Source organism: Populus nigra, chromosome 2, assembly GCF_951802175.1.
Source record: "Populus nigra chromosome 2, ddPopNigr1.1, whole genome shotgun sequence".
Lineage (NCBI taxonomy): Eukaryota > Viridiplantae > Streptophyta > Magnoliopsida > Malpighiales > Salicaceae > Populus > Populus nigra.
The window spans coordinates 42421841-42449547 of NC_084853.1; the positions used below are offsets into that span (position 1 = coordinate 42421841).

Below are 27707 nucleotides of genomic sequence, written 5' to 3' on the forward strand. Positions count from 1 at the left end.
AGGACTTGACGAATCGAAACCATTTATTTCGAATGGGTTCCAAAGGATTGTGAGGTCTGCTCGTCTTGTCAAATCTATCTTAATGGATAAACCAAGAATGGTCCATGCTATTTCTTAAGTAATCTATTGCAATAAATGGGAAGCCATATGAATGTCAAAGGATTGGCCTAGTTAAGTAAAGCCCCATCAAAGCAAATTAATAAACAAAATCATAAAAAATATATTTCGTCAGGTTATATAAATTTGTTTCTTAAAGATCATAAATTCAAGGTCCACAAATCTTAGGGTTATTGGAGACTTATATGATCGTTAGCTTTAAGGCTCATAAAATTAATTAAGGTATGTGTAAGGTGGCCCGAACACCCATAATAATAATAATAAAAAAAAAAACAAGAATAATTTTACTTTCAGGTCCTGATGGATCGTTTAGAGGCTCATTGGGCAACTGGTTTAGTGCTTAGAGTAGGTGATCAGGGAGGGCTCGGTAGGGGACCATATAAATGGCTCAGCCTGAACCATATGATGGTGGGGTTCATCACACACACAGTGCAATAATGATTATATCAGTACCAATATTTAGCATTGGAAAGGACACTTATTGGTATAATATGAAGTATGATACGTTACTAGTAAAGAATCACACCATTGATCCTCCACCAGATGTTAAAATATAGCATGTTTAAGCTTAGTGGAAGTCAGTTTGGCAGTCTAGCAAAATCAGCAACATTTGGTGGACGAAATGTACCATTGCTATTAATCAATTTCTTACAACATATGATCGGTGTCGATGTGTAGTGAGTGCTTCTGTGTGGATTTGAAGAGCCAGACTGAATAATTCTCCAAGCAATTTGGATAAAATAATCAAAAGGAAGGAAGAATAAGAAAAGGTCAACAGGGAAGAGAATAGGAAAAAGGATAGATGCAGAAATATTATGGGTTTTTTTCCCCGTTAGCCCCAGCTCCAGAGTTCAGGGCCCATAAGAAACAATCAAAAATGCTGTCTGGTTGAATGTGGCTATTTATTATGTTTTCTTTTTCCACAAGGTAGATTTTTGGTGCATGGCGTGTTCTTCTGGATTCTAATAAAAATTGAGATTTGTGGCAACAAACATTTTTCTTTTCCTTCACTAGAAAGAGAATAGGAGATTGTTTTATATTAATAACAATAGAATAATTACGCATGCATGCCATATGAACGACGGCAGCATGGGCATCACAACAACACCATGCTCCATACAAGTCATGGTATCTAATAGAGAATTAATGGATTTTATCTTTTAACAGTCTTTGAGCATCCATATCTTTAATTAATATTAACAAACATAGATTCCCCCCTCCTTTTCCTCTTATATTTACAATACTTCTTTCGAGCAAATTGCCAAACAAGTCCTTTTTTCCCACATCCAAACCCAACCACCAGTAAATCCGAATAAAAGGAAAATGTCCACAAACCTGCGACCCGTGGATAAGGTGGAGAGTGGGATTTGAGAGCTAGGAGTTATTTGAAGCTGAGGGAAGATGTGAACTCAAAAGATGCCATATTTTCCTAGTCAGGGGATTTGAGAGAAGGAAATGAGTCCATTCCAAGCTTTCGTAGAGAGAAACTAATAATGAGAAACTATATATTCATATCCTATTTATTACTCAGATCAGAGCAAGAAAAGAAGTTTCGTATTCATATATAGGTTTGTACTCCTTTCCTTTTCCTTTGTCTCTATCCTGGGCTGCTTTTAATGATCTCCTACGCTTCTTTCAGGTTAAGACAGGATTCCCAATATTTTTGGGGAATCCAAGTGAAGATATCGCTCAGGACGACGCCTTTTTAGACGCGGCTTGTTTGGTCTTGCCCTTGATAGCCCGCAGAGACTTCAATCCCTGTGAACTTAGTTTAAAAAACTGGCGCTGCCGAGGTTCCAGATCATTTAAAAAATCTATATATTTAAATCACATCTTTTGCATTTTAAATATTTACTGTTTATTATTATAGAGAGATGTATACATATATTAAATGGTAAAATTTTATATATATTAATGGTAAGGAGTACTAACAAGTTGATTTTCTACTATATTCATTTCCTACTCATTACATAAATAGATTTAAATATCTATTATTCAAGTATTATTTATTATTCAACATAAAATAACACACACAAACACATGTATATAGGATACAACTACATACCTCTTAAGTTCAAGCCAGGCTTAACATCTATCCCCTATACCCTAATCATTAATATATATATATATATATATATATATATATATGGATCAAATTCCAAATTAAAATTAACAATCTTCATACCGTATCTATTATCTATAAAATATTTATTATAAAAAAAGCACCTATATAGATTGATTCAATTCAATATCCATAAATTCAGGGTTAAATTACCTACCTTTCTGCCATTTTAATTTGCCTTCTTTGCCCAAGGGTATCATAATCAGTCCAGGAAAAAAATGTAATTGGAGTATGGTTAACCTTCATGGGAGTGCAGGTATCACTTCCCACTGCTTCGGCTCCCAACAAATTTAGCCATCGAATTTGCACCTGAAATCATGGAACTTCTTGTTCTTCCTAAACACCCTTATTCAGTGTCAAACAAATTCCTGCCAGATCATGCGGACTTCATCTCTATTTGGAACATCATCATTTTACAGGAAAAAATGGAAAATCAAATTTACCACAGGAACATGCTAGTAGTAGTTATGAAGACTTGCAACAGCAAATCAACCAAAATTCACCTTCACATTAACTGACTGACCTAACACCCTCAAAAACTGTTTTTTTTTCATTTCGTGGGCCCAATGACAACAGTGCATGCATGTAAAGTACACAGAAACTACATTTAGATCACAAATGCAGTTGAACAAGACTCATAAAACTCTTCACAACAAAGCCTGGAAGAAGGTTTGTCAAACCAGATTCGATAAACCACATTGTGGAACTATCATTAACTCTTTAGAAAAATTGCTGCCAGGCTGTGGCCACAAAATCAAGTCATTACTGCATATATCATGGGAAGTTGCAAACAAGATTATTACTTGACAAAACCAGTCGACCACAATGCAAAAGGTACCACCTGCAAATAAACACGATGAAACCCCTTGTTGAAAATCCGACCACACAACAGACCTCAACTCCCACATGATAATCTGAAAGGGTGCACAAAGAATGAGTTAGATCTCTCCAGTGGTTGCAAGCAAATTTAAAAAGTACAAGGGAGGAAATTAAGCTGATGCCCCTTGTTCATCCACAACAGCTATTAGTTAAGAATGCTACATCATATGGCATTTAGAATTACAAATTAAAAATAATCAAAGACATAGAAAGATAAGCAAACAATGCAGCTGCAACTCCATAACAAGAGCTCTTTTGTGGGCTTACTAATTAAATTTCGAGGAAGATTGTAGGAAACAAAGCAAAGTATGAAGTTCAATTTAAAGGAGAAGAATAACCAGGTATAAAAAATTATGAGCTATTATAAAAGCTAGCATGATGATTCCACTGTAACACAACTTCAGAAAATAATGTTAGCAGTCTTCAGACACAAAACAATGCACCGGGGATAAAACATGGAAATTTATGATATATGTTCTGCACTGTTTAAACTAAAGTATTCAGATAGGTCATTTACAAAACTCTTCCCTGATGAGTCAAGTAATTTGTAAAATTGAGCTTGTAAAGGCTTAAACTCACAGCTTTAGCTTACATTTCAGTTACTGATTTCTCGCCTTAAATATGTCACCTAGCTACAAAGTCATGGGATGATTGCAGAATGCATGTATTTGTATGTATCAGCTATTGAAGAATTTAGGCGTGAAAGATGCAGCCATGATAATTCACAAATTCTCAGGAAGAATGAAATGAATTGGTAATTTTTTGTGCTATCCAACAACAGCAACAAGCAGGGTCATGAAAGAATCAGTTGAAATGCAAGATGGACTAATGACCGAAAGCTGTTTAAGAAAATTTTTAGAAGACCTGCCTTAAATTGGTCATGTTGACTTCAGAAACGATAGAATATATGATAATTGCACAGCACAATACACAAGACAACCATGAGGTAAATTATCTACACTGCTCACACTTTGTAAGAGAAACCAAAGCAGATGCAGTTACACCCTAGAAACTTGTTGACTTTCAGTAGGCTTCTCTCTGGCAGGACCACACAGGTAGAGATGTGCATTGATAAGTATTACAGAATTATTCAAAAGAACAGAATGATCAAGTCAAGTAAAAAGAAAATATCACAATGAAAACATGCTATGGTACCATAATGATAAAACCATATCAAAATTATGCTGATTATATCATTATTATCTGTTGAAAATGTTTGGTGAAGATAACTAATTGCATTAAATTGTTAGTCAATAGGAATGGTTAACTAAGGCAGTCCATGAATCCATGCAAAGCAATTAAATTCATCCAAAAGTTTCACTATGATTGGCAAGCTTGCATTTTTATTTGTCAAATACAACCATAGCAATGCTCTACTGATCTTATCCAGTGGCAAATTTCTTGGATATAAAAAACACAATAAGAAAAAAATGAACATGAGCAAAGACAATAAAAGTAATTTAGTATAGCTACTCACTCAAACAATCGGACAGTTGTAAGTGCTGCAAATCTGGAGCAATACTACTTGATTTGCTGGATCAAGATTTTCATTGATGATCTGGGGAAACCTCGCAGGGGAACGGGCAGAAAGCTTCGCTAATGAAGCAGCCAAGAATTCCTTAGGATCTTTTATGTCCTTCAAAGGATCCTCCTCCTTCTTTCCAGCATTGTACAGATTCACAAATGAAACAGTATAACCTGCATTTTCAGCAATATCTGGCATCTCCGGTTCATCTCCAACCCTATCCTCCTCTGTTCGTGAAAGGAGAGTTACAATGCTGTCCAGCATTTTCCCCCAGTGTCTAACAGCCCCAGCATCCAAAAGGGCAGGAGATTCACAGATAAGTCGGATTGAGGCAACTGATACTAACTTGACCTCAATGCGCCCAGTGATCAGCTTGAGATTAGGTATCAAGAACTGCTCCAAAATCACCAAAAATATACCAGCTTGCACTGCATTCATAGAGTCCACAAGGTTTGCAGAGCCATGCTTGACCACAAAGAGTGACATGAAAATCGAAAGAGACTTGATAAACTTTATTGTGCGTTTACTTTGCAAGCGAGAAAATAGGGCATTCCAGATGTGACCAACATAGGGAGCAATGGCTCCATAGTCAAGATTCTCAATAACAGTGTTCAGCACATAGAAGCCTTGTTCATCAGTGCTCGGGGCTGACACGAGCCTGTTAAATATGCCAAGCACCTGAGCTAGTCTCCCCTCTTGGGTGACCTTCTCAGGTGCTTTCTCAAGGAAAGCCTGAAGGAGACGGACAAGGGCTGGGACATTTGAGTTTCTATTCCATGAATCAGGAGAAAGGAGAAGTTTAAAAATTTCCATGTAGGTATCTGAGATGGGTGGTCTATTCAACTCAACAAGCTGAGCCAATAGCTGGAATGCATAAGGCAAAAACTCAGTTACATCATTTCCCAAGATCTCCTGGAGTCTAGGAAACAGGCTTGTTTCAAAAGATGGTACGAGAGAGATGTCTCTTTCACATGCCCGCCTTACAAGAACAGCCACTGATTCAAAGAGATAGTGATTGAAAATTGGATTCTTTGGATTCTTGCAAACTTCAGCCAGAATAGAAGTCAATCCAGCAATGCAAGGTCCGGCAATCTCAGGAGTTATTTCTGCAACCCCTAGAACCCGCATGATACTCTTCATTATGTATTGATTCTCCTCTGACTCTGGAAACCTTAAGGCAGTAAAAAGGTTATTCATCAGCACTAGAAGATTTGGAGCTACATCTGTTGAAGCATACCTTGATCTTCCCCCTTCATCCTTGACCAACAAGAGTTTTTCTATACAGCTTGCAGCATAAGAATGAACAACGTTTGACTCTGCACCTAGGAATTGAATCAAATACGGAAACAACTGAAGTACAAGAGGCTTTGGTATCTGATTCCTAAACATTGTAAAGAATTTAAGAGCACCAGCCTTGAGCATTGGAAAGGCATTTACATCCTGACTCTGCAACTCGGGCACTATTACCGATGCAAAAAAGCTCTGAACATCAACAAGATCAGTTGAAACAGAAGTACCGCCGGCCTTCTTAGTTGAAAGGGATACGACCAAATATATCGCACAATCCTTGTCCTTCCAGTTTGCAGCTGGGTTTGCAGCATACAAAGTCAACAAATTCTGAATCTGAACAGAAACTATATTGATCACCTGCTGCTTATAATTTGTTGCAATCCCTTTAAGTAATTCACAGGCAATCCTCCTTTTAGTGTCTATATCACTCCCTTCCATATCCCTCCTAATAAACTCAATATAATTCATCTCAAAAAGTTCCTCATCCTCATCCCTCAACCTCACATTAGGAATCACGATACTTTGGCAAATCTGTGGTATAACCCCGTCAACCGCAAACAAAGTATGATGAACACTAGTACTCACAGTAGTCAAAAACTTAATTGCAGTAACAGCTAAACTATCACGACTTGAGGACTGGGACACATTCCCTAACAAAGTCCAAACAGCTTGTGCAAAATCATTCAAATAATCCTTAAACTCCTCCTCATTTTTCTCCATATAAAGACTAATATTCTCACATACTGCAGCCCTCAGCTCATCAACAAGACCTAATCCTTCCGCACTACTCTCTAGCACGGGATAGCCATTTGTTAAATATTTCTTAAATTCAGCCATCCACTCTTTCATATGATCCTCAAAAAACTCGGGCAACTCTTGAAAATTCAATGAAAAAAATATTCTACAACACAATCTCTGTGACTCAAACAAAGGCTTTAGAGTAACAGATGACCCACCACCTGAACTAACCATGGAATCAATCAAAGCCGCTGTTCTAAGGAACATTTCTAGTAATGGAGCGGAGAAATTATCCAAACAATACTTTAAATCAAGTAAGAGATCATTAGTTTTATACTGATAACGAAACTTCTTAAAAATGGAATTAGCAGTACCGAGAATACCATTAATTGAAGCATAATCGTTTGACTGCGAAGCGGCTCGGAGATTTGACACGAGCTCAGGCAGCAAAGTGGGCCAGGATTTAGGGAAATCGTGTTTTCCAATAAGAGAGAGCGATTCGCTGAGCTGAGATTGGATTCGAGGAGTAGAGGAGAGCATGAGAGTGACAATCAGGGTTTTGATTTGGTCCTTTTCCGCGTCGAGGATCGGAGTGAAGGAGGAATCAGGAGATGGAGCCCACCGGGAGCGGAGGTGGTTTTTGAAGTTAACAGCGGCGGCGTGGCGGATCTGTTCATTGATAGAGGGTTCAGCTACGAGGCGGAGGACGGCGAGGGCGTAGTTAGGGTGGTCGGCGAGTTCGGCGAGTTTGGATTCGGCGGCACGGCGAGGCTCGGGTTGTGGAGAGAGTGTGTGGAGGAAACATTGAGAGAGGAATTCTGGATTGTATTCCATGATATGGTTGTGTTTTCGTTGGGGTTTGTGAGTGTTGGCAGCTCTCTAGGGTTTGAGAAATTGAAATTTGAAAATTGGAGAGAGAGAGAGAGAGTGAAATGGCTAAAGAGGGAAAAGTGAAGGATTTTTCGTCAAAATTCCTTACGTGCCTTTGTATTGTTGGATGATATATTGGGTGGTAGCGTGGGATTAATGTTTGTTTTGCTGTTGTGGTTATGGTTTTAAAAAAATTGTTTTATAAAAAATATTTTTAATTGAAGTTGGATTGAAAAAATATATGTTTGGTTAAAATTATGGTTGAAATTAAAGTTGAACAAAAAGTAGTTTAATGTGTTTGGTTAAAAAAAGCCTTTCAAATTGTGGTTATAAAATAATTAAAAAATATTTTTAATTTAAATATTGTAGATTTAACTACTATTATTACATTATGAAATAAATAATATTGATATCAATTTTTTTTTATTATTCCATTAAACTATATGCAATGTCATCACATACGAAATCTATCCAACAATGACTATATTTTTCATGGTTTCTTAAGCACGCAACAACAAAAACTTAATTTTTTGTTACGTCATCAAGCGATATCCTTCTAATTTTTTGAATAAAATACAATTAAAATAAAAATAAAAACTGATTTTTTTTTAACTGGGTCAGGCCCGGCAATAACATAATTGGAATTGCGATCAAATTCTACAAATGCTACGTCATCATGCAATATCCTTTTAATTTATGTAGTGTTATTAAATAATATTAAATACTAGTTTTTTGAGTAAAACTTAATTTTTTTAAAAAAATTATAATTTCATTGCGTACAAAATTCATTCAACAAGAACTACAGTTTTCATGATTTTTTGAGTGTGCAATAAAATTAAATAAAATATTATCAAGAATAAAATTGAGATTACAATACGAGTAAATTTAATTCACCTTAAACTAATTTTAAAAAAATAATATTGTTCATGTTCACGTGAACAATACGAGTGAAATCAATTAACTGCACTGATTTTTCGAGAAAAAAAACTTAAACTTTTCACCCTGTTTTTTTTATAAAAAAAATTGTTCACTAAAGTGAACAGTGCAACAGTGGAGCATGACTCCATTGTTCTGCTTTTCCCCCTATGAGAAGCAATAAAATGCTGCTTCTTGTAGACATGCGGTTCGGCTGACATTTTGATGGGTTCTACCATCAAAAATCAATTTTTTTTTTTAACCAAACGGCATTTGGTGTGGCAGTGGGTGAACCTCACCGGCAGTCATGTTACCAAATGCGCTCTAAGATTCGTTTGTTTTCTTGGTTGGATTTTTTTTTTGGGAAAATATTGATGTAAAACTTAAGGGTTTTCTTATATGGTTTTAGATTATTTTAATATATTAATTTTAAAAATGATTTTTTTAGAAAAATATATTTTAAAAAATAACTATAATTATAATCACAATATTAAATAAACTATTTAAAAAAGAAGAGACCGACAAGTTTTCAAGTTCCGAAGAGAAATAGGGTGTGTTTTTTTTAAGTTTAAATTATTTTTTATTTAAAAAATATTAAACTAATATTTTTAAAGGTTTTTTATGATTTTGTTATGCTTATATAAAAAATTAAAAATAATTTAATATATTTTTAATTAAAAATAATTTTACAAAAATATCGTCAACATTACTAAACTCATATTTAATGCCAATTTGGAAATCATTAATTTGGTTATAGCCGTGATTTATAGCCGTATTATAGCTTTTAAATATTTAGTAATACATTATAGTCTTTTCCATGTGTTCTTTTTAAAATCTATAATTTATAACTTTTTAAAAGTAATAGTTACAATTAAAAACCACAACTTTTCTGAACGGATCTTTTATCGAGTCCAAGCTCTTATGTCTTATAGGCTCGATTTGGCACCACTGGAAACAAGTGGACGAGACTGGTAAAAAAAATAAAATTATATTCATCCTTCTACTTTTGATTCTGTGCTAATTTAACCTTTATAGCTTTATTTGAAATTTGTATTAATGTAAGCCTTCTACTTTTTAAACCTATTTTGGTTTGGTCATTCCTTAAACGTCTATTGCATAAGATGTCAAATCCTTCGATAAACTTTACCACGTGACATTTGTGTTTAGTTAATAAAACAACTAAATGGAGTGTGCTCGATTTAATTGATTGTATTAATAGACAGTGATATATAATTGGAATTGTTTGGTTAACAAATGCATGCTGTAGTTGAATTGGTTGAAGCGCACCTGGCTGATCCGGAGGTCACGGGTTCGATTGACCTATTAGCTGTCCTTTTTTACAAAGAAAGAAGGCCAAGCACGCTTGCCTCCTCCATTCCCACACACCTAGCTATTTTGGACAGACCAGCTCAGTGGATGGTTCTTTCCAATTATATTATTCAGTGTTATGTTTTTAATTAAATTTTATTTTTTAGTATTGGATTAATGATAAATTATTCTTTATATTTTTTATTATATAAAAAAATTAATTTAATCAAGTAAATTTTATAACTTGAATCACAGTTTGATGAACAGAGCTGAAAATCAACCAAAACTCAACTGACCTCGCCATCAACAACACCGTAGTCTCTTTTTTGACACCGTCTTCCCCAGCCAACATAGCAGTCATCATTCCCCACTGAAAACCCGACATAAAAAAGCTTTAAACTTTTTTTTTTCACAACAAAGGACCATCAAAAATAGAAAGAGAGAAGGGGAAGAAGTGTCGGCTGGAATTGAAGATTATTGGCATAACAATAAGTGGCATGTGGGTTGCCCGCGTTCCACGTATGCCAATGGTATTTTCCCATGATTTTCTAATGTTTTTTAACCTCGAATAAATATTCATGAGATTTGTGTATTTAATTTCATGTATTTGTATTTTTTGTATAAGTCATGATTATTTTTTAGGAATAACCTTCTCGTAAAAAAATATAATAAATAAAGGGGGTCTAAAAAAAATAAGTAATAAAAATCTTTGTTTTATTATTATCATTATATTTTTGGTACTATTTTGAGCATTAGTTATAATAATTTTGACAGGATTAATATGATACCATCAAGTTTCGTTGACTGAAAATGACAGTCATCAAGTTTGTTCTGAAAAATCAATAAAAATAAATGGGTTAAAATTTGGTCCAAATTTACCATCGTACAGGTCTAGTATTCATTTTATAAACAACTTAGATGACAAGTCTATTTTTTATAGTGATCGATGTCAAAACTTTATTAAAGACAAGTCTTCTTTTTAGGAGACAAATGACCCTTTATTTTTAAATAACCGAATCGACAAGTTTTTTAATTTTAGAAAACGACATTAATTTTTTCATAAAATAATTGAATGTAACTTTTCGTTAAAAAATAGACAAGATAAGAGTGATGTCATTCTTCTTTTAAATATAATCAATTTCTTACCTGAATCTCTAAAACAAATGTAATTATTAAAATCTTTAATCTTCTTTAATTGCTAGTTAATTTTTCACGATACAAAGTCTTGTCCGATGTTCATCAAGGTGTGACAATATGTCTAGAAGAAAAGGAGAGTTATGGGCCTCTACAACTCCAACACGAAAGTTACTATTTTTCCCACCTAAGGATAAAATGGTAGTTTCATAGTAGAAAACCATACGGATTCGTGTTTGGTACTACTACAAACGAAACACCCGCACCCTATAGGTTTTTGTCAACTAATATTTGTAAATTCACAATATGAGAATTGCTTTATTTAGTCCCTATAATTTTAGCGAAATAATTATTTAATCCTGCTATTATTTAAACAACCTATATTAACCCCCCTGAATCTTCAATTATAATTATCTATACAATTTAATTTTCTTCCCTGAAATACCCAGCCTTTTAATAGTCATAATTCCCGATTACAACAACTGAAAAAAGAAAAACCTAAAGAATGATTAAAAAGGATAGTTTGAAAATTTTTTAAAAAATCCTAGCATTCAACTTTGTTCAAAGGTTAATGATTTTCAAAACCTAAATACAAAATCATAAGAACTACAGCGACTGAATAAATAATTTACTCACACAGTAGAAAGGAATGGTCGAAATGGCCAAAGCCCATAACATGGACAGGTGGAATCAGTGAGCGGAGCATCCCATGGCATGGCAATAGACCAAGACAGTTCCAACTTCCAATCACAACCAATAACGTTATCATAGAGATGATCACGTTAGAATATCTTGCTCTCCTGTGAAAAATCTCGCTAGATTTTTTTTCATTGAATTTAGTTGGCAAGCAAGATGGTAGAACGAGGGGCGGACAATTACAGGCGCGTCTGCATGATCCTTCATGCTGTGGGGTTTATCCCTACTTGCACCTAGCACAGGATAATCAACACAGTACCGACTCATAACAGGAAAGTCCCACTTAATAAAGATCTCTGTTTTAGAAAAGTTGTGATGGTGACTTTTAGCCAATTCTGGCTTTTATATTTTTTGAAAATAATGACTTTTAAATATTTGAAAATCATAAATACATTTAAAAATCATATCGATGATTACCTCTCCACATCCTCCCTCTAAATTCTTGTGGTGTCAATGTGTCAACAATAGACTGGCTTGAAATTCGAAAACCAGCCACAGCCATTAAATTTCGACCCCCCCCTCCTCTTTGTCGTTTCATGCCCCCGTATAAAATTTCTAAAGAAGATTTAAAGTTGTGGTAAATATTATTTTTAATATTATTTTTTATTTTAAAATATATTAAAAAAATAAATTTTTTTAATATTAATATATTTTTTAAAACACAATAAAAAAATTATTTTTTCAAATGCTGGAATAATAACAAATAAGAACGAAGCCTCGTAATGTCATTAGAAAAGTAAAACTAGAAAGCAAAGAAGAAAAAAAAAACACACACATACACCGAAAGACAAACATAATTCTAAGTGTTTGGGAGTGTGTTTATGGACTTAAAGTTATTTTTTAAAATATTTTTTATTTATAAATATATCAAAATAATATATATTTTTTTATTTTTTAAAAAATAATTTTGACATCATCGCATCAAAATGATTTAAAAACATAAAAAAACTTAAATTTTTTAAAAATATTTTTAAAATGTAAAAATAAATAAGGCCTTGAAAGGTAAAAATAAATAAGGTCTTGAAAGGTGAAAGAATTTTTTTATCTTGGCACAATGTAAAAAAAATATTTTTAAACTAGTATAATTTTAAAATATAATTATTAAGCTAATACAGTTAAAGCACTCGTGTTGGTTATATCTGCGCACGAGCTGCTAGTACCTGCATGAGCTCCTTTCATTTTTTTTCTTGCATATCCACACATGCCCAATCAAATTACTTCCCCTCCAAGCATTTAAAAATATCCAAATCAATCTACATTAATTTAAATATACAAAATTCAATATTTAAATTTCTTTCTTTCCTTTCCTTTCCTTTCCTTTCCTTTTCTGTCTTATCTCTTGTCTTTTTATGATATCTCATCTATTTTTATAACCATTGAATTTCAATATTTAAATATGTGTCTTGTTCCTTTTTTTCTTTCTTTTTTCTTTTTCTTTTCTCTCATCTCTCTAAAACAAAGATGAGATGTTACTAAAAGACAAGAGAAAGAGAAAGAAAAAAAAAAGAAAAAGAAACATGTATATTTATGGTGACTTTGATATAGAAGGTATTTAATCGGAATGGAAATGCTTGGATCTGCAGGAAGAAAAATGAAACGTGTTAGTTGTATAGGTATTACCAACGTGTATATATTTTTTTTATTAATATGAATGTTCGGATCAATTTAAATATATTTTAATTAATTTTATAAAATTTAAAGTTAATAATGATATAAATCACCAATAAAATTAATAATATTTAAAAAGTAAATTTATTACCTCACTGGTTAACCTATTTTCCCTATGATTTGCTATCTACACGTATTGGTTAGAGCAAATGTGACTTGCACGAGTGCTTTAACTGGATTAATTTGGATTTTTGTTTTGCTAGACTAATGTGAGAAATTTTTTTTTCACTGTGTTGATCTAGAAAACGACTCCAGGGAAAACCTACGAGCAGCATCCTGAAATGGAAAGCAAGCTGCTAAAACGAACTGAAAACCACATGCGATGAGGCAAGCACATCTAGTTGTGGAACCAAAAATGCCATATAGAGGTAGCAGACAGCCTTCCAAGAAAAGCCAGTCAGAAATGGCGTGGAAAGACCAAAACTGAAAACTAAAAGTTGTGAAAAAAGCCTACCCGTCAAATGCATCAAATCTGCCAGTGCTCTGGAAAATGTTCAGAAAAATATGCCAAATTCCCAACTCTCCATTTGAAAAGGCAGGCAAGGCACGCAACACGCCTCAACTGAGGATGAAACAGAAGAGCATAGAAAGGGCATGAAAAAAAGAAAATCAAGAGCAAACAGCAGCAGTGGCAACCAACTCATCTGGTAACGTGAGGTTATAATCGAACGAAAGCAATTGAAACCAGCTCCCAATTAAGGGGAAAAGGACCAAAGAGAAACGCAATGTTGATCGATTACAACCTGCTAGCTACTAACCTGTCCCTTCTAAGAACACGAAAGCTCCATCCAAAGACAACTTGTGATGGGGGAGATGGTCAAAATAAATCTGTGCATTAAATGCACATTGATGGAGCTGATTTAATTGGCGAAAAACCCACCAATAACAGCTTTTTCCCAGGATAAAGAATGGGGGGCAACACTAACAAACAATAAACACAGTGGCCACAACAATTAATTACCGCAAAGTACAACTAACGCTCCCTTTCCAGAAATAGAGGGCGAAGATCAGCTTGGGAAAATACAATAAATATAAATAGTGCTATGAACATGACTCTGTGAGAGTACGAACAGGGCTCACACGGTAAATGTCTGAGCTCTTGTTAATTGCTTGTTAGCCTTAATTGTTAATAACTTGGAGTACTGGTAGAGTACAAGTAAGGCCATGCTAATAAAGTGATCAATGAATGATTATGGTTTTCAATATACTAAACTGCTCAAGAAATTGAAACAAGAACAAAAATTGCTCCGAGAAACCGAACGGCACTCTAGTCCTCTCAAACTGAATGTCTCTCTCTCTTATGTGATTTTTTTCTGGCAATATTCTGCTGTCAGTATGCGGAAAGTTTTGTAGTAGGATGAGCTCCTACTTGTCTATTTCTGTATCAATGAAATCTCTCTTCATCCGGGAAAAAAACAGAATCTATTTATTAAGGCATGTTTGTTTTCGGAATTTAATTTTCGGGAAATCACTTTCCAAACTTTCCTGTGTTTGTTTGCCATTAGAAAAGTTGGTCAACGAAAAACACTTTCTGGTCAACGGAAACACTTTTCGGTCAACGAAAAACACTTTCCAGTCAAAGAAAAATTTGGTTTGATTTATAGGAAAGTGTTTTTTCTTTTAGCTGTGTTTGTTTTCTGGAAAGTGGTTTCCGAGAAACCACTTTCCAAACTTTCTTGTGTTTGTTTGCCATTAGAAAAGTTGGTCAACGAAAAACACTTTCTGGTCAACGGAAACACTTTTCGGTCAACGAAAAACACTTTCCAGTCAAAGAAAAATTTGATTTGATTTATAGGAAAGTGTTTTTTCTTTTAGCTGTGTTTGTTTTCCGGAAAGTGGTTTCCGGGAAACCACTTTACAAACTTTCCTGTGTTTGTTTGCTATTGAAAAAGTTGGTCAACGGAAAACACTTTCCAGTCAAAGAAAAATTTGGCTTGGTTTTCAGGAAAGTGTTTTCCTGAAAAATTTGGGCGGAAAACACTTTCCGGAAATTGTGAAAAATTTAGAAATGTCATTATTTGCTAATTATATCAAATTTGATCCTCAAACTTTTGATTGCTATATATAATTTGTTTTGAATATTTATTTTTCAATTTCATCTCTTAAAATTTAATTTTTATATTAATTTTGGTTCTTATTTTTATAATTGCTATTTGCTTTTTTCTTATCATTTTTTTATTGAAATTTTTTATCTATCAAATTTGGTCCTCATTCTTTTGATTTTTACTTATTTTATTTGAAATAATTTATGAAATGTTAATTATTATTATTTTAATTTCTTCACCTTTCATTTTTTTTAATTTTTTAGATTTGATCTCTATTATTTTGATTATTATTTATTTTATTTGAGATAATTTATGAAATTATATTTTTTTTTCAATTTCATTCTCATTCAACTTTTTAATTTGTAAGATTTGTTTCTCATTATTTTAATAAACTTGAAAAAATAAAACATTAATAAGTTATTTTCCAGCTCATTTTTCATAACATAACCAAACACTGGAAAGCGTTTTCCAACTTATTTTCCATTACACTACCAAATATCGAAAAATACTTTCCCGGAATTTACTTTTCTGGAATTCATTTTCTTCAAAATTCACTTAAAAAAAAAAACTACTTTCCTGCAAACAAATATGGCCTAAATAGGGCCTAAATAGAGTAACGCAAATTTATTTAGGCGCACAGAGACGCTCTTATTCGCAATGAGATGATTTAAATAAATAACTTGCATGGAAGGTGAATCCTCCATAACATCCACCAAGTAGGCGGCGGAATACCTTGATCTGGGGTGTGTTAATTTGGGAGTGGCCGCATTTCTGAAAAATTATTAGAGCTTGTAAACTGGCTGTTTTGATTCCACACCCGAAACGAGAAAAATTACTATCCAGTTCATCTATGTAGGGATATTAACCGACCAATTTTAAAGTACTTGAAGATTTGATACTTGCCTAGAAGCTATGCACACTAATAAAGACATGCCATGAACTGTGGTAGACCCTCTCCATCCTGCTGCCACGTTGAACTATCACTTGCAAAAGTATTACTCCATCCACAAGAATTCCAACAGCACCCACTGTTACTCGTCAACAATTCCGGCAATTCTATCTCGCCCCAGAAATCATCATCGGCAACTTCTCCGTCAACACTATTATCACTATTTGTTTCGATGCTCTTTTTCGTTGGAAGCAGCACTGAATGTGCTGCCTTTGCTGCTGCTGCTTGGATGTCTCTGGCCGTACACGTGGACGGTCTAGGCAAGTCATCCACTTCGTCGGGAAAATTAAGTTGCGCTTTACAACCTTTAAGACAATACGCTGCCACATCATATGCCTTGGCTGCCATTTCTGGCACAGGAAATGAGCCTAGCCAGATACGTGATTTCTTGCGTGGCTCTCTAATTTCAGACACCCATTTCCCCCAGCTCCGTTTTCGGACACCGCGATAGACAGGATTTCGAGTGCCGCTGCCCCGTGGAGTCTCAGAATTTTGGTGGGTTTTGGCGGTGGCTGCCTCTGGAGAGTTTGTTGTCGGGTCATCTTCAATGTATGGTGGTTGCTCCATTTACATTAAGATTCATGGCTTAGCATGTCATGGTTTATTAATATTTATATTGTAGTAAACGTTACAAGACAAAAGCAATGAGTTCAATTACTTAAATGGCCTTGCTAAAAAAAGTGAGTTTCGCCCCCCCCCCCCCATATAAAAAAAACCTACAAATTGACAAAAACATATTTCACCGCCCAAGTTCGAGGTGTGGGAGATGTAATTAGGGTCCTCGTATCATTATAAAGTTGTTAAATCAAAGTAATTTTTTAATAAAATAGTTCTAATGAATAAACACTAGGGGGTAGAGTGGATATAATTGATAGCAATACTAAATCTTTACGAGAAATGAATTATAAGGGGTGTATTCTAATTAGTTAGGTTTTAGATTTGTTCTCTAGAAATTATTAATTCAAATGCTATAAATTTTAGTGTCACTGGAGGCTGACATGATTGTTAACTTCATGGTCTTAAAAGATTAGTCAAGATATGCGTAAGCTGGCCTGGATATTTATAATAAAAAAATAAAAATAAAGTGAGATATTAATGAATCTTTGGAGGAAGAAATATTTTTTTTTAGGGTGTAAAGTACTTTTCATAATTACTAGACATGAGACTTGTTTTAAAACCAAATTAAAATGATTTTTTTTTATTATTGAATTAGTGGAGTCTAAATTGAATTTATCAAATCAAGCGGATTTTATTTTATCAAATATCTTATATAATTTAACTAAATAATTAATCAAATTAAATTTTAGATACTAAAATTTTAAATTAACCCAATAAATCTAGTTGATTTTAATAACTATAATATATTTACCGGGATAAAAAACATAGCATGACCGCATAACCTTTTCACGTAATAGATGTCATTGTGAAGAGCTGCTTGCTAATTGCTTGTGGTCTCGAAGAGTTGGGGAAGGTTCACATGGTGAACGGTAGCACGGGATGCAGGTGACAGCGCTTCGTTTGTTTGTTTGTTTTATTTATTTTCCGCGCTTTTTGGTGTGATTTTTTGCATGATATTTGGTGGGTGTAGTTATGGTATTAAAATATGATTGGGACGTCAGCCCACAGGTCACCCAAGTGATAAGGACAAAATATTTTACCAGCTCGAACCTTTTAATCGTGTGTGTGTCATCCAATCATTGAGATCATGAAGCATGTTCTTACTTCCTGAACTTTTCAGTGGCTGCTTTCCTTTTCCCCAAGGAAATTTGATAACCGTTATTTATCAGTATTTTTTAAAATAATATTTTTTAAGTGGCCAAGTCTGTTTTAACAACGACCTAAGGCCATGTTTGTTTCCCGGAATTCATTTTTCAGGAAATTATTTTCCAAACTTTCCTGTGTTTGTTTGTTACTAGGAAAGTTGGTCAACGGAAAACACTTTCCAGTCAACGAAAAACACTTTCTGGTCAACGGAAACACTTTTCGGTCAACGGAAAACACTTTTCAGTTAAAGAAAAATTTGGTTTGGTTTCTAGAAAAGTGTTTTCTCTTAGGCCATGTTTGTTTTCCGGAATTCATTTTTCGAAAAACCACTTTCCAAACTTTCCTGTGTTTGTTTGTCATTAGGAAAGTTGGTTAACGGAAAACACTTTCTGGTCAACGGAAACACTTTTCGGTCAACCGAAAACACTTTCCAGTAAAAGAAAAATTTGGTTTGATTTCTAGGAAAGTGTTTTCCCTTTTGGCTGTGTTTGTTTTCCGGAAAGTGGTTTCCGGGAAACCACTTTACAAACTTTCCTGTGTTTGTTTGCTATTGAAAAAGTTGGTCAACGGAAAACACTTTCCAGTCAAAGGAAAATTTGGCTTGGTTTTCAGGAAAGTGTTTTCCTGAAAAATTTGGACGGAAAACACTTTCCGGAAGTTGTGAAAAATTTAGAAATGTCATAATTTGCTGATTATATCAAATTTGATCCTCAAACTTTTGATTGCTATATATAATTTGTTTTGAATATTTATTTTTCAATTTCATCTCTTAAAATTTAATTTTTATATTAATTTTGGTCCTTACTTTTATAATTGCTATTTGCTTTTTTCTTATCATTTTTTTATTGAAATTTTTTATCTATCAAATTTGATCCTCATTCTTTTGATTTTTACTTATTTTATTTGAAATAATTTATGAAATGTTAATTATTATTATTTTAATTTCTTCACCTTTCATTTTTTTTAATTTTTTAGATTTGATCTCTATTATTTTGATTATTATTTATTTTATTTGAGATAATTTATGAAATTATATTTTTTTTCAATTTCATTCTCATTCAACTTTTTAATTTGTAAGATTTGTTCCTCATTATTTTAATAAACTTGAAAAAATAAAACATTAATAAGTTATTTTCCAGCTCATTTTGCATAACATAACCAAACACTGGAAAGCGTTTTCCAACTTATTTTCCATTACACTACCAAACATCGGAAAATACTTTCCCGGAATTCACTTTCCTCGGAATTCACTTTCCAAAAGAAAACTACTCTCCTGCAAACAAACAGGGCCTAAGAGTACATTTTGTTGCGAAGCAACCACAACCAAATAATTATTTAGTAACATTCAAAACATAATTTACTTCTGATTAAGCCCATTAAGTTTTGCATTTAAAACACAGGTAAAAGCTCAGCTGCTTTTTTTTTCTTTGCATTGTTTATTAAAGTGAATAGTATGTTTTTTTGGAGTACAATGAATTTTTTAATTCACTCGTACTGTTTACGTGAATAATAATTTATTTTTTAAAAAAATTAATTTAGAGTGAATTAAATTTACTCACACTGTAATCTTAATTTTATTTATGATAATATTTTACATAATTTTATTGCACGCTCAAAAAATCATGAAAACTGTAATTCTTGTTGGATGAATTTTGTATATAATGGAATTGTAAATAGTTTAATGGAACAATAAAAAATATTTTATATAAATTATTATTTATTTCATGTGTAATAGTAGTAGTTAAATCTACAATATTTAAATTTTAAACCATTAATATATATATATATATATATATATATATAACCTCAATTTAAAAAGTATTCATAACTAAACACATTAAACTATTTTTTGTTCAATTTCAATTTTAACCACATTTTTAACCAAACATATATAAATATCAAACTAACCTCAGCTAAAAATACTTTTTATAAAATAATTTTTTTCAAATCACAACCACAAAAGCTATCATAATACCAAACATATGTGAATGACATCAAGCTCTGAATTCAAGCTATGGTACTCTACGTGACCTATCCTAGCTTATTCAAGACCTACCTTTTATGGTTTGGAACCAACATTTATTCTATCTGGATTTGTTTTTTTATCAAACCCAATTATTTTCGGCTGGATCTTACTCAATATTTTCATATCATTAATGTGTATGTAAGTGATATTTATCTCTTATTAATACAAGAATAAGATAGATTGGTCCCTCGTTAATATAACAACAGGGCAATGACTTTCAAGCCCTCTCCTTCAAACAATAAGTCAAGATTTGTGAGATATAAATAGTTCATGAATCACCCGGGTATAGAGTTCATAATTTCCATTCTCAATACACACATAACATTTCTTTACACAACATTTATTTTAAACTAAAACAAGAACATACAACTTTATTATTAGAATTTAATGCTCATTGCACATTTATTATATTTTCCCTTTATAAAAAGTCTAACTTAAATATTTGAGAGTTCTCAAATCCATCAAAGAGAATTTTTTTTCTAGGCATCCGAATTCTTTCATCAAGAAATCAACTCCCTTTACTATAAAAGAGTGGATTGAATTACATGAACACTTAATTAATCTATAATCCAACTACTAAAAAAACTTATTTCCAACCATATGAATTTTGAAACAGTATCAGAATTATTGAGCATTTTGCTTGTGAATGAAGAGCAAAGAAAGAGAGACACTTATCATAGTAGTATTTTAGTTTTCATACATTAAGATTTTTTTTTACAAATGAGATAGTCGAACTCGAGATTTTTAGAAAAAAAAATAATTTATACATATATCTGAATAGAGATTTTATATAAAAAGTTTGTATCTATGTCATTAATTAATTAATTAACAATAGATTAAAGGGCATGGTGTTTTTACTTTGCATCACCTCATAAAATATTATTTATTTCAATAATGTTTTTTTTCTGTTTTTTTTCTATATCAATATTTTTTCTAATTTTATATTTTAATATTTGATTTATTAGAGACCGAGTTTTGGAATTTATTGTGGCTTGCTTTATACATGGTTAGTTAGGTCTCATAACTCGTGACACGAGTTTGGAGAATTAATATGAGTTTTTTTTATCTTTTTTTAATTGATTTTATTTCAATTTCATCATTCAACATTGGATTGATTAAGAGTTATATTTTATGATTTATTTTATTTTTTTATGAGTTTATCTTGGTCTCATAACTCGAGTTGCGGGTTTGACGGGTCAACGTAGTTGACTCAAGTTTTTTTCTATTTTTTAATTTCATCATTAAACAATGAGTTTACTGAAAATTAAGTTTCATAATTTGTTTTGATTTACTATTTATAGGGCTATCACAATACCATGGTCTTGATCGCGAGTTTAACAGGTTAACCCGAATTGACTCATGTCATCATTTATGTTTATTTTCAATGAGATTATCACGATCTCACGACTCGGGTCATGAGTTTGACAAGTTAATTAAGGTCGATTTTTTTTTATTTTTTAATTAATTTATTTCAATTCCATCATTCAATCTTTGGGTTGATTGAAAATTGAGTTTTATAATTTGTTTTGATTGACTTTATATAGGGATATCATGACCTTATGATCTGGGTAACGAATTTGAAAGGTTAACCTGGGTTGGCCTGGATCGATCCAGTATGTTGTCGTTTTCGTTTTTTAAAAGAAAAGATATTGTTTTGAGTTTTTTTAGTCAAACTGCGTTTTTACTTGTCATTCAAGTTGTCTTTGAACCCATCAAGTTGAACATATCACATCAATTCGACCTCTGCATGGTTTGAATTTTTTTACTAGAAAGACATTAGCAACGCTTAGATATTTCTTTTATACGTAATGAAGGTCAATGATCTAATAAAAAAACTAAGAGTTCATTTGTTTTTGCATTTCAAAAACGCTTTTAAAAAAATTAATTTTTTTTATTTTTTTTATTTCTAATTATTTTTTGTGTGTTTTTAGATTATTTTGATGTATCGATGTAAAGTATAATTTTTAAAAAATAAAAAAAATATTATTTAAAAGTATTTTTTAAGTGAAAAACACTTATAAAATCGATCAGTATTACATTATCAAAAACCTCATGAAACACGGCTATAACTATCATATTCCTTCTCTAGTAATTTTTTATTAATTATTAATTTTTTATTCTTTTCATTTTGATATTTAAGCTGCAGTTTCTTTTACTTTAATCAACGAAGATTCTTTTTTCCGCAATAATCATAAGGAAATTTCCCTCCACAAAAATTACTATAAAAACAAGAAGTAATTCTCTTTTAACGACAGTTTTGATTTCTTGAAATTAATGACCCAAAAATAATAAAACTGCAAAGATGTGAATAAAGAGCAATGATAAAGTGACTGGTCAGCGCTAGTTGTGCTCTCCCTTGGATGGAAACGACAGACACCAACATGTTGCGTGTTGTCTTTCGCATCTTTTGGCAGATCAGGATTCCTTTTCAATCACTGATGATCTGCTCCCTTTCCTTACTGCAGTCTAGCCCCTCGTACTCCAAAGTATAGCCTGATTTTAAGCGTGCTCAATAAAGCCAGATACTGCCGATCATGATCCTGCTCCTTCCAGAAACCACCACGTTTTTTTTACATTTGACGAAGGCCCCACGTTTTTTCACACGTAAGTAGCGACGGAAAAATATGCATCAAAGCCATCCATTTTTTACAAATATGCCACATCAGACTAAAAATCATAAAGTCTTCAGAAATTTAAATAGCTTAGAAATAAAGGTAGTTGTAAAAGGTTTCATTTTATGATAAAATTGAGACTTACTAAGTAATTTTTAGAGAGACAAAATAAAAATATTTATATATATATATATATATAATGAAAATTGTAAACCTTTAATTTAAAAGTTTCATGGTGTATTTATAGCTCATAGATCTTGTATTTTTGTGAAAAGAAGAGTATATATAATAATTTTACCTTAATAGCATTTAATGAGGTGTAAATATCCCTTATATCTATATTAATATTTAATAAAAATATAGAGGGTCTCTAAATGACTTTTACACACCTAAAAAATACAGGAAGATTAGGGTCCAAGATATCATTTGTAGTTGAGCTTATGGAAGCTGAACTTTTTCATTAGACTAGACCCAAGGGAGGAGGGTCATTTTCTTAGACGTGCCCTAAGTAGGATGATAATTCCTTTGGGCATGCCAAGGAAGGATCATTCTCTTGGGCGTGCCAATAAAAGATGGTCATTACCTTGGATTTGGTTAACTACCAAGTCTAAATACCTCAGACTTCTTGGATTATCAAGTCTAAGTGTCTTAGGTTTGTCATGTTTGTTAATCTTAGACTTGGCTAACTGTTAAGTCCAATGGTGGATGACCAAGTCTAGATGCCTTGGGTCCGTCATGTTTTCCACACCCATATTAACTCAATTTTCTTGGGCGTGCCAAAAGAGAATGATCATTCCTTTAGATGTGTCAAGGGAGGATGACCATTCTTTTGGGTATGCCAAGAGAGGATATGGCTATTCCCTTGAATGTGCTCAAAGGAGGATGGTTGTTAACATGAACTTGCAGAACTACGAAGTCCAAGTGCCTTGGGTCTGACATATTTTCTAGACTCACGTTACCTTGAACTTGGCGGATGACCAAGTCTAAGTACCTTGGGTCTAGCATGCTTGCCAAACCTACATTATCTTAAACTTGACTGATAGTCAAGCAAAAATGCAATAGATTTGGCTGATTGTTAAGTAGAAGTGCCTGAGTTTTGGTATGTTTGCTAAACTCACATTAACTTAGACTTGACAGACTCACCTTAGGCCTGACATATTCATCAGACTCACATTACCTCATTATCTTGGGCATGCCAAGAAACGATGATCATTTTCTTGGATGTGCCAAGAGAGGGTGTGATAATTCCTCCAAGCATGCCTAAAAGAGAATGATCATTCTCTTAAGAGTGCCCTAGGAGCAATGTGCATTTCCTTGGGCATGCATGGGGCTTGGCATACTGCCAAGTTGAATCGTGTTTGGATCTGGCTAACACCAAACCCAGCATGCCCGGGGCTTGGCACAATACCAAGCTCAGTGCGTCTTCACCGGACGTGCTTATTTTCTCAAAAGTTTATATATGTAAATCTTTCTTGATCTGTTTTTATATATATATATATATATATATATATATATATATATATATATATATATATATATATATATATATATATAGACACACACACACACACACTAATAACTACTTGGTTCATCAAAAAATGTTCCCTCCTTTGTCTCTCGCCAACCATACATAAATAACCTAGATTGCAAGACTATGAAGGTGTGTTATCTTTCCCATTATGAATCATTTCTTGCTTTCTATACTTCAAATCTTGTTGGAATTGGTTTATAAAATGTATAATGGATTTTTTAAAACATTGAATTATATATAAAGTCCATTCACATGGAAGTCAAAACCATGTTGGATTTTGTAATTTAACTTGAGTACTTTAATTTGAGATATTAACATATTTTAAAATTCAACTAAAAATAAATGATAAATTATTCTCAAATAACTTTTGGATAACAAAAGTTTCAAGCACAAGATAACTTTTTAGATTGAATAATGGGTTTGTTGGCTCATAAGTTTGGACTAGAGTTTTGTTAGTGAAAAATATTTTATATTAAATCCATGTTTGATGGGTGATTTTTTTTAGTCCTTCAAAATATCTTAGTACATGAACTAATACATTAATTATATGATGAAAATGAATGTTATTATGAGTAATTCATGAACTATGAACATTCATGAATTCTCTCATTATTTTTTTATGACCTATAAACATTCATGAATTATAGATATTAATGAATTATGAGTAATTTATGAATTATAAACATTAATCTTAGTCAATAAACATTCATGGGTTTTGAATATTCATGAATTATGAGTATTAATGTTTTGGTTTTCATGTCTCATAAATAGATGTCTTAAATGGGTGGAAAAACATCCATGAAATTTTTTGAGTTCTTTCCTTTATCTATTATTTTTTTTTCATGGACTTGTTCTTTTATTTAAAGCCGAGATTTACTCTTTGTAAACAGATACTGAGTATAATTGTTTTGAGTTTGTTAGACCTTGCTTATGAGTGCACATAAACATGGTGTTGTTATTGGAATCATGAGAGGTTTATTAAAGAAAGTTTTTTTTTGTTGCACCAAGTGAAAAATAATAAAACCTTAAGGACAAATAATTGATTCTTGACAAAAACAAACCCTAATGATCTGCGAGAGTCTGGGTAGGGGGACTAGTTTGTGGAAGGGAAAAATACGTCACCCCTAATGCACCTTATCTATGGTAAGCTGCATCATTGATTGATTGTTAATATAAAACATGTTTTTATTTGTTGGTCTCATCTAAAATCCAAGATAGATTTTCCATCGTGAAGAAGTTTTTATCTTATCGGGTTAAATCATAATCATTCTAGAGTCTAATTTTTAGCAATGCATTTATTTTGTATTTTTAATACCTAAATATATACTTTACAGTGTAATTTTATATCTCTAAATATTAAAGTCTACAACTAAATCCTAATACTCTGAATTTTTTTTGGCTTTTCTTAACTAATTTTTTGAAAAACAAAAGGATGATTTTTATGTTGAATTAAATAAAAAAAATATATATAAATTGATAAATAAAAAAGAGTTGTTAAAGGTAATTTTAAATACTAAATAGAAAGTTGATTTTTATATTATAAGCAAAAAAATAAATTCACTAATAAATATTTTACGATTGTCCTTTTATTTTATTTTATGTATTTTTATTTATTTTATCTTCTAGGTTAATTCTAGATGTTAAGAACAAATAATCTTTTTGTTTTATAAATGTTTATGCAAATGCAACAAATCTAAGTAAAATACAAGAAAGAGAAAAATTAAAGAAGAATTGCGAGAATCTCATTGAAGTAATGTGAAACCAGAAAAATTAAAAAGATTAATTATAATTTTTTAAAGAAAACTGAACTAAACAATAAAGAGAGTGTATTGATTTAGATTTAACTAAAAAATTAATGAAAAGTAAAAAAAAAGGTTAAGAATTATTAGGCATGATCTTTTTTTTATTGTTTTGAGGGTAATCGCCTCCCAAAATGACTATATTTTTTTAATTGTTTCAAGGGTAATCGTCTTTTGACGAGACCTGTTTTAATTTTTAATTGTTTTGAGGCTAGTCATCTCTTGATGAGATTTATTTTGCTTTTTATATTTGTTTTAAGGATAATCACCTCTCGACAAGACTGTTTCATTTTGAAAAAAATATTTTTAGTGTTATTTTTTTTTCTTTACAAGTTTACTATAAAAGTCAAAAATAAATAAGTTTTTCAATGACTTTATATCATAATTATTGTAAAAAATAAGATAATTATCATAACTCTTTTTTGACACCCTAATTTTTCTATGTATTTTCAAGAATTATATTTCTGATCCAATTTAATTTTAACATTTAATTTAATTTTTATCATGATGATAATAATAATAAAAAATAAAGAGTTTAGCAAGTGAATTGAGAAACAAGAGAGAACAAGAGACTGCATAGAGTAGGAAATAAAATAATAATATGAGAGATTATATAAAAGAGAAAATAAAAATAAATGAGATGATAAAAAAATTATGAATTATATGAAAGAGATCCTACATATTAAAACGAGAAAACTTAATTAGTTAGGAAATCCATGATAAAAAAAAAAGAAATAATATAATTTCCTAATATTATTTTTCCTGGTTAGTTTTTTGTGTTTTGCAAGGGATTCTAGCCACTATAAATAGAAGATACTTAGAGAAAGAAAGGAGACAGTAAAGAGATTAAATAAGAGATCCTTGTAAATAAAAAACCTAAAAAAACAATAAAAATAGACAAAGGAACCATAAAAACACAAAAAAACCTAGCCTCCCCAAAGTAGGAAGACAACCTAGAAAAACTTAGCAAAGCAGTAACTTCTCCGTCGTCGATCTCCCATCTTGAGAGGAGGTGATCGACGTTGCCCTCACCAACAAAAAAAAAAGAGGGAGCTGTCCATGTCGCGGAGTGATTCTCACACCTCCCTGCCCTAGAGGCACGTGCAAAGAAGCCATGAAAATTATACCTGTAATCTATGTGTACACCAGGATTGTTTCTTTCTTTTAGCAATTTTGTTGGTGAAGACTCATAAATGTCAATCTTAATCCCATATGTGATTTATTTGCCACGTATAACTTCCTCATCTTTTTGTTAGTGTGGGTGGTGCCGATCACCTTCTCCTAGGGTGGGAGATCAACGGCCGAGAAGGTGGTTGCTTGCTGAATTTTTCTAGGCTGTCTTCCTCCAACCTGGAGGGGGGCAATTTTTTTTTGTGTTTTTGTTGTTTCCTAGTTTTTTCTTCGCAATGGCCTCTCTTTTAATCTTTATGTATGTCTCTTTTATTTATTTAAATGTCTCCCGTTTATATTATCTAGAATTCCTTGCAAAATAGAAAAATCTAAAATAAAAAAATTATATTAAGAAATTATATTGTTTCCTTCTTGACCATGGATTCCTAATTAATTAATTTCTTCTTCTTAATGTGTAGGATGTATTTCATATAATTTTTTATTTTTCTTGATTCTTTTATTTATTTAATTTTGTATAATCTCTCATATTATTATTTTAGTCCTTACTCTTCGTGGTCTCTTCTTCCCTCTTATTTCTTAATTCACTCT

General features: G+C 32.1%; 2 protein-coding genes across 2 annotated transcripts; both read right to left on the minus strand.

Annotated features, from left to right (window-relative positions):
* Nucleotides 1-2650: 2650 nt before the first annotated feature.
* LOC133681650 (exportin-2-like) lies at nucleotides 2651-7656 on the minus strand. Its single transcript, XM_062104741.1, has 2 exons — nucleotides 4596-7656; nucleotides 2651-3153 (listed from the first exon to the last, which is right to left on the minus strand). The coding sequence occupies exon 1, from the start codon at nucleotides 7503-7505 to the stop codon at nucleotides 4596-4598; it is 2910 nt and encodes a 969-aa protein (XP_061960725.1). The 5' UTR covers nucleotides 7506-7656; the 3' UTR covers nucleotides 2651-3153.
* Nucleotides 7657-15955: 8299 nt separating this feature from the next.
* Nucleotides 15956-16850, minus strand: LOC133683082 (ethylene-responsive transcription factor ERF023-like). Its single transcript, XM_062106597.1, has one exon. The coding sequence runs from the start codon at nucleotides 16821-16823 to the stop codon at nucleotides 16227-16229; it is 597 nt and encodes a 198-aa protein (XP_061962581.1). The 5' UTR covers nucleotides 16824-16850; the 3' UTR covers nucleotides 15956-16226.
* Nucleotides 16851-27707: the final 10857 nt, after the last annotated feature.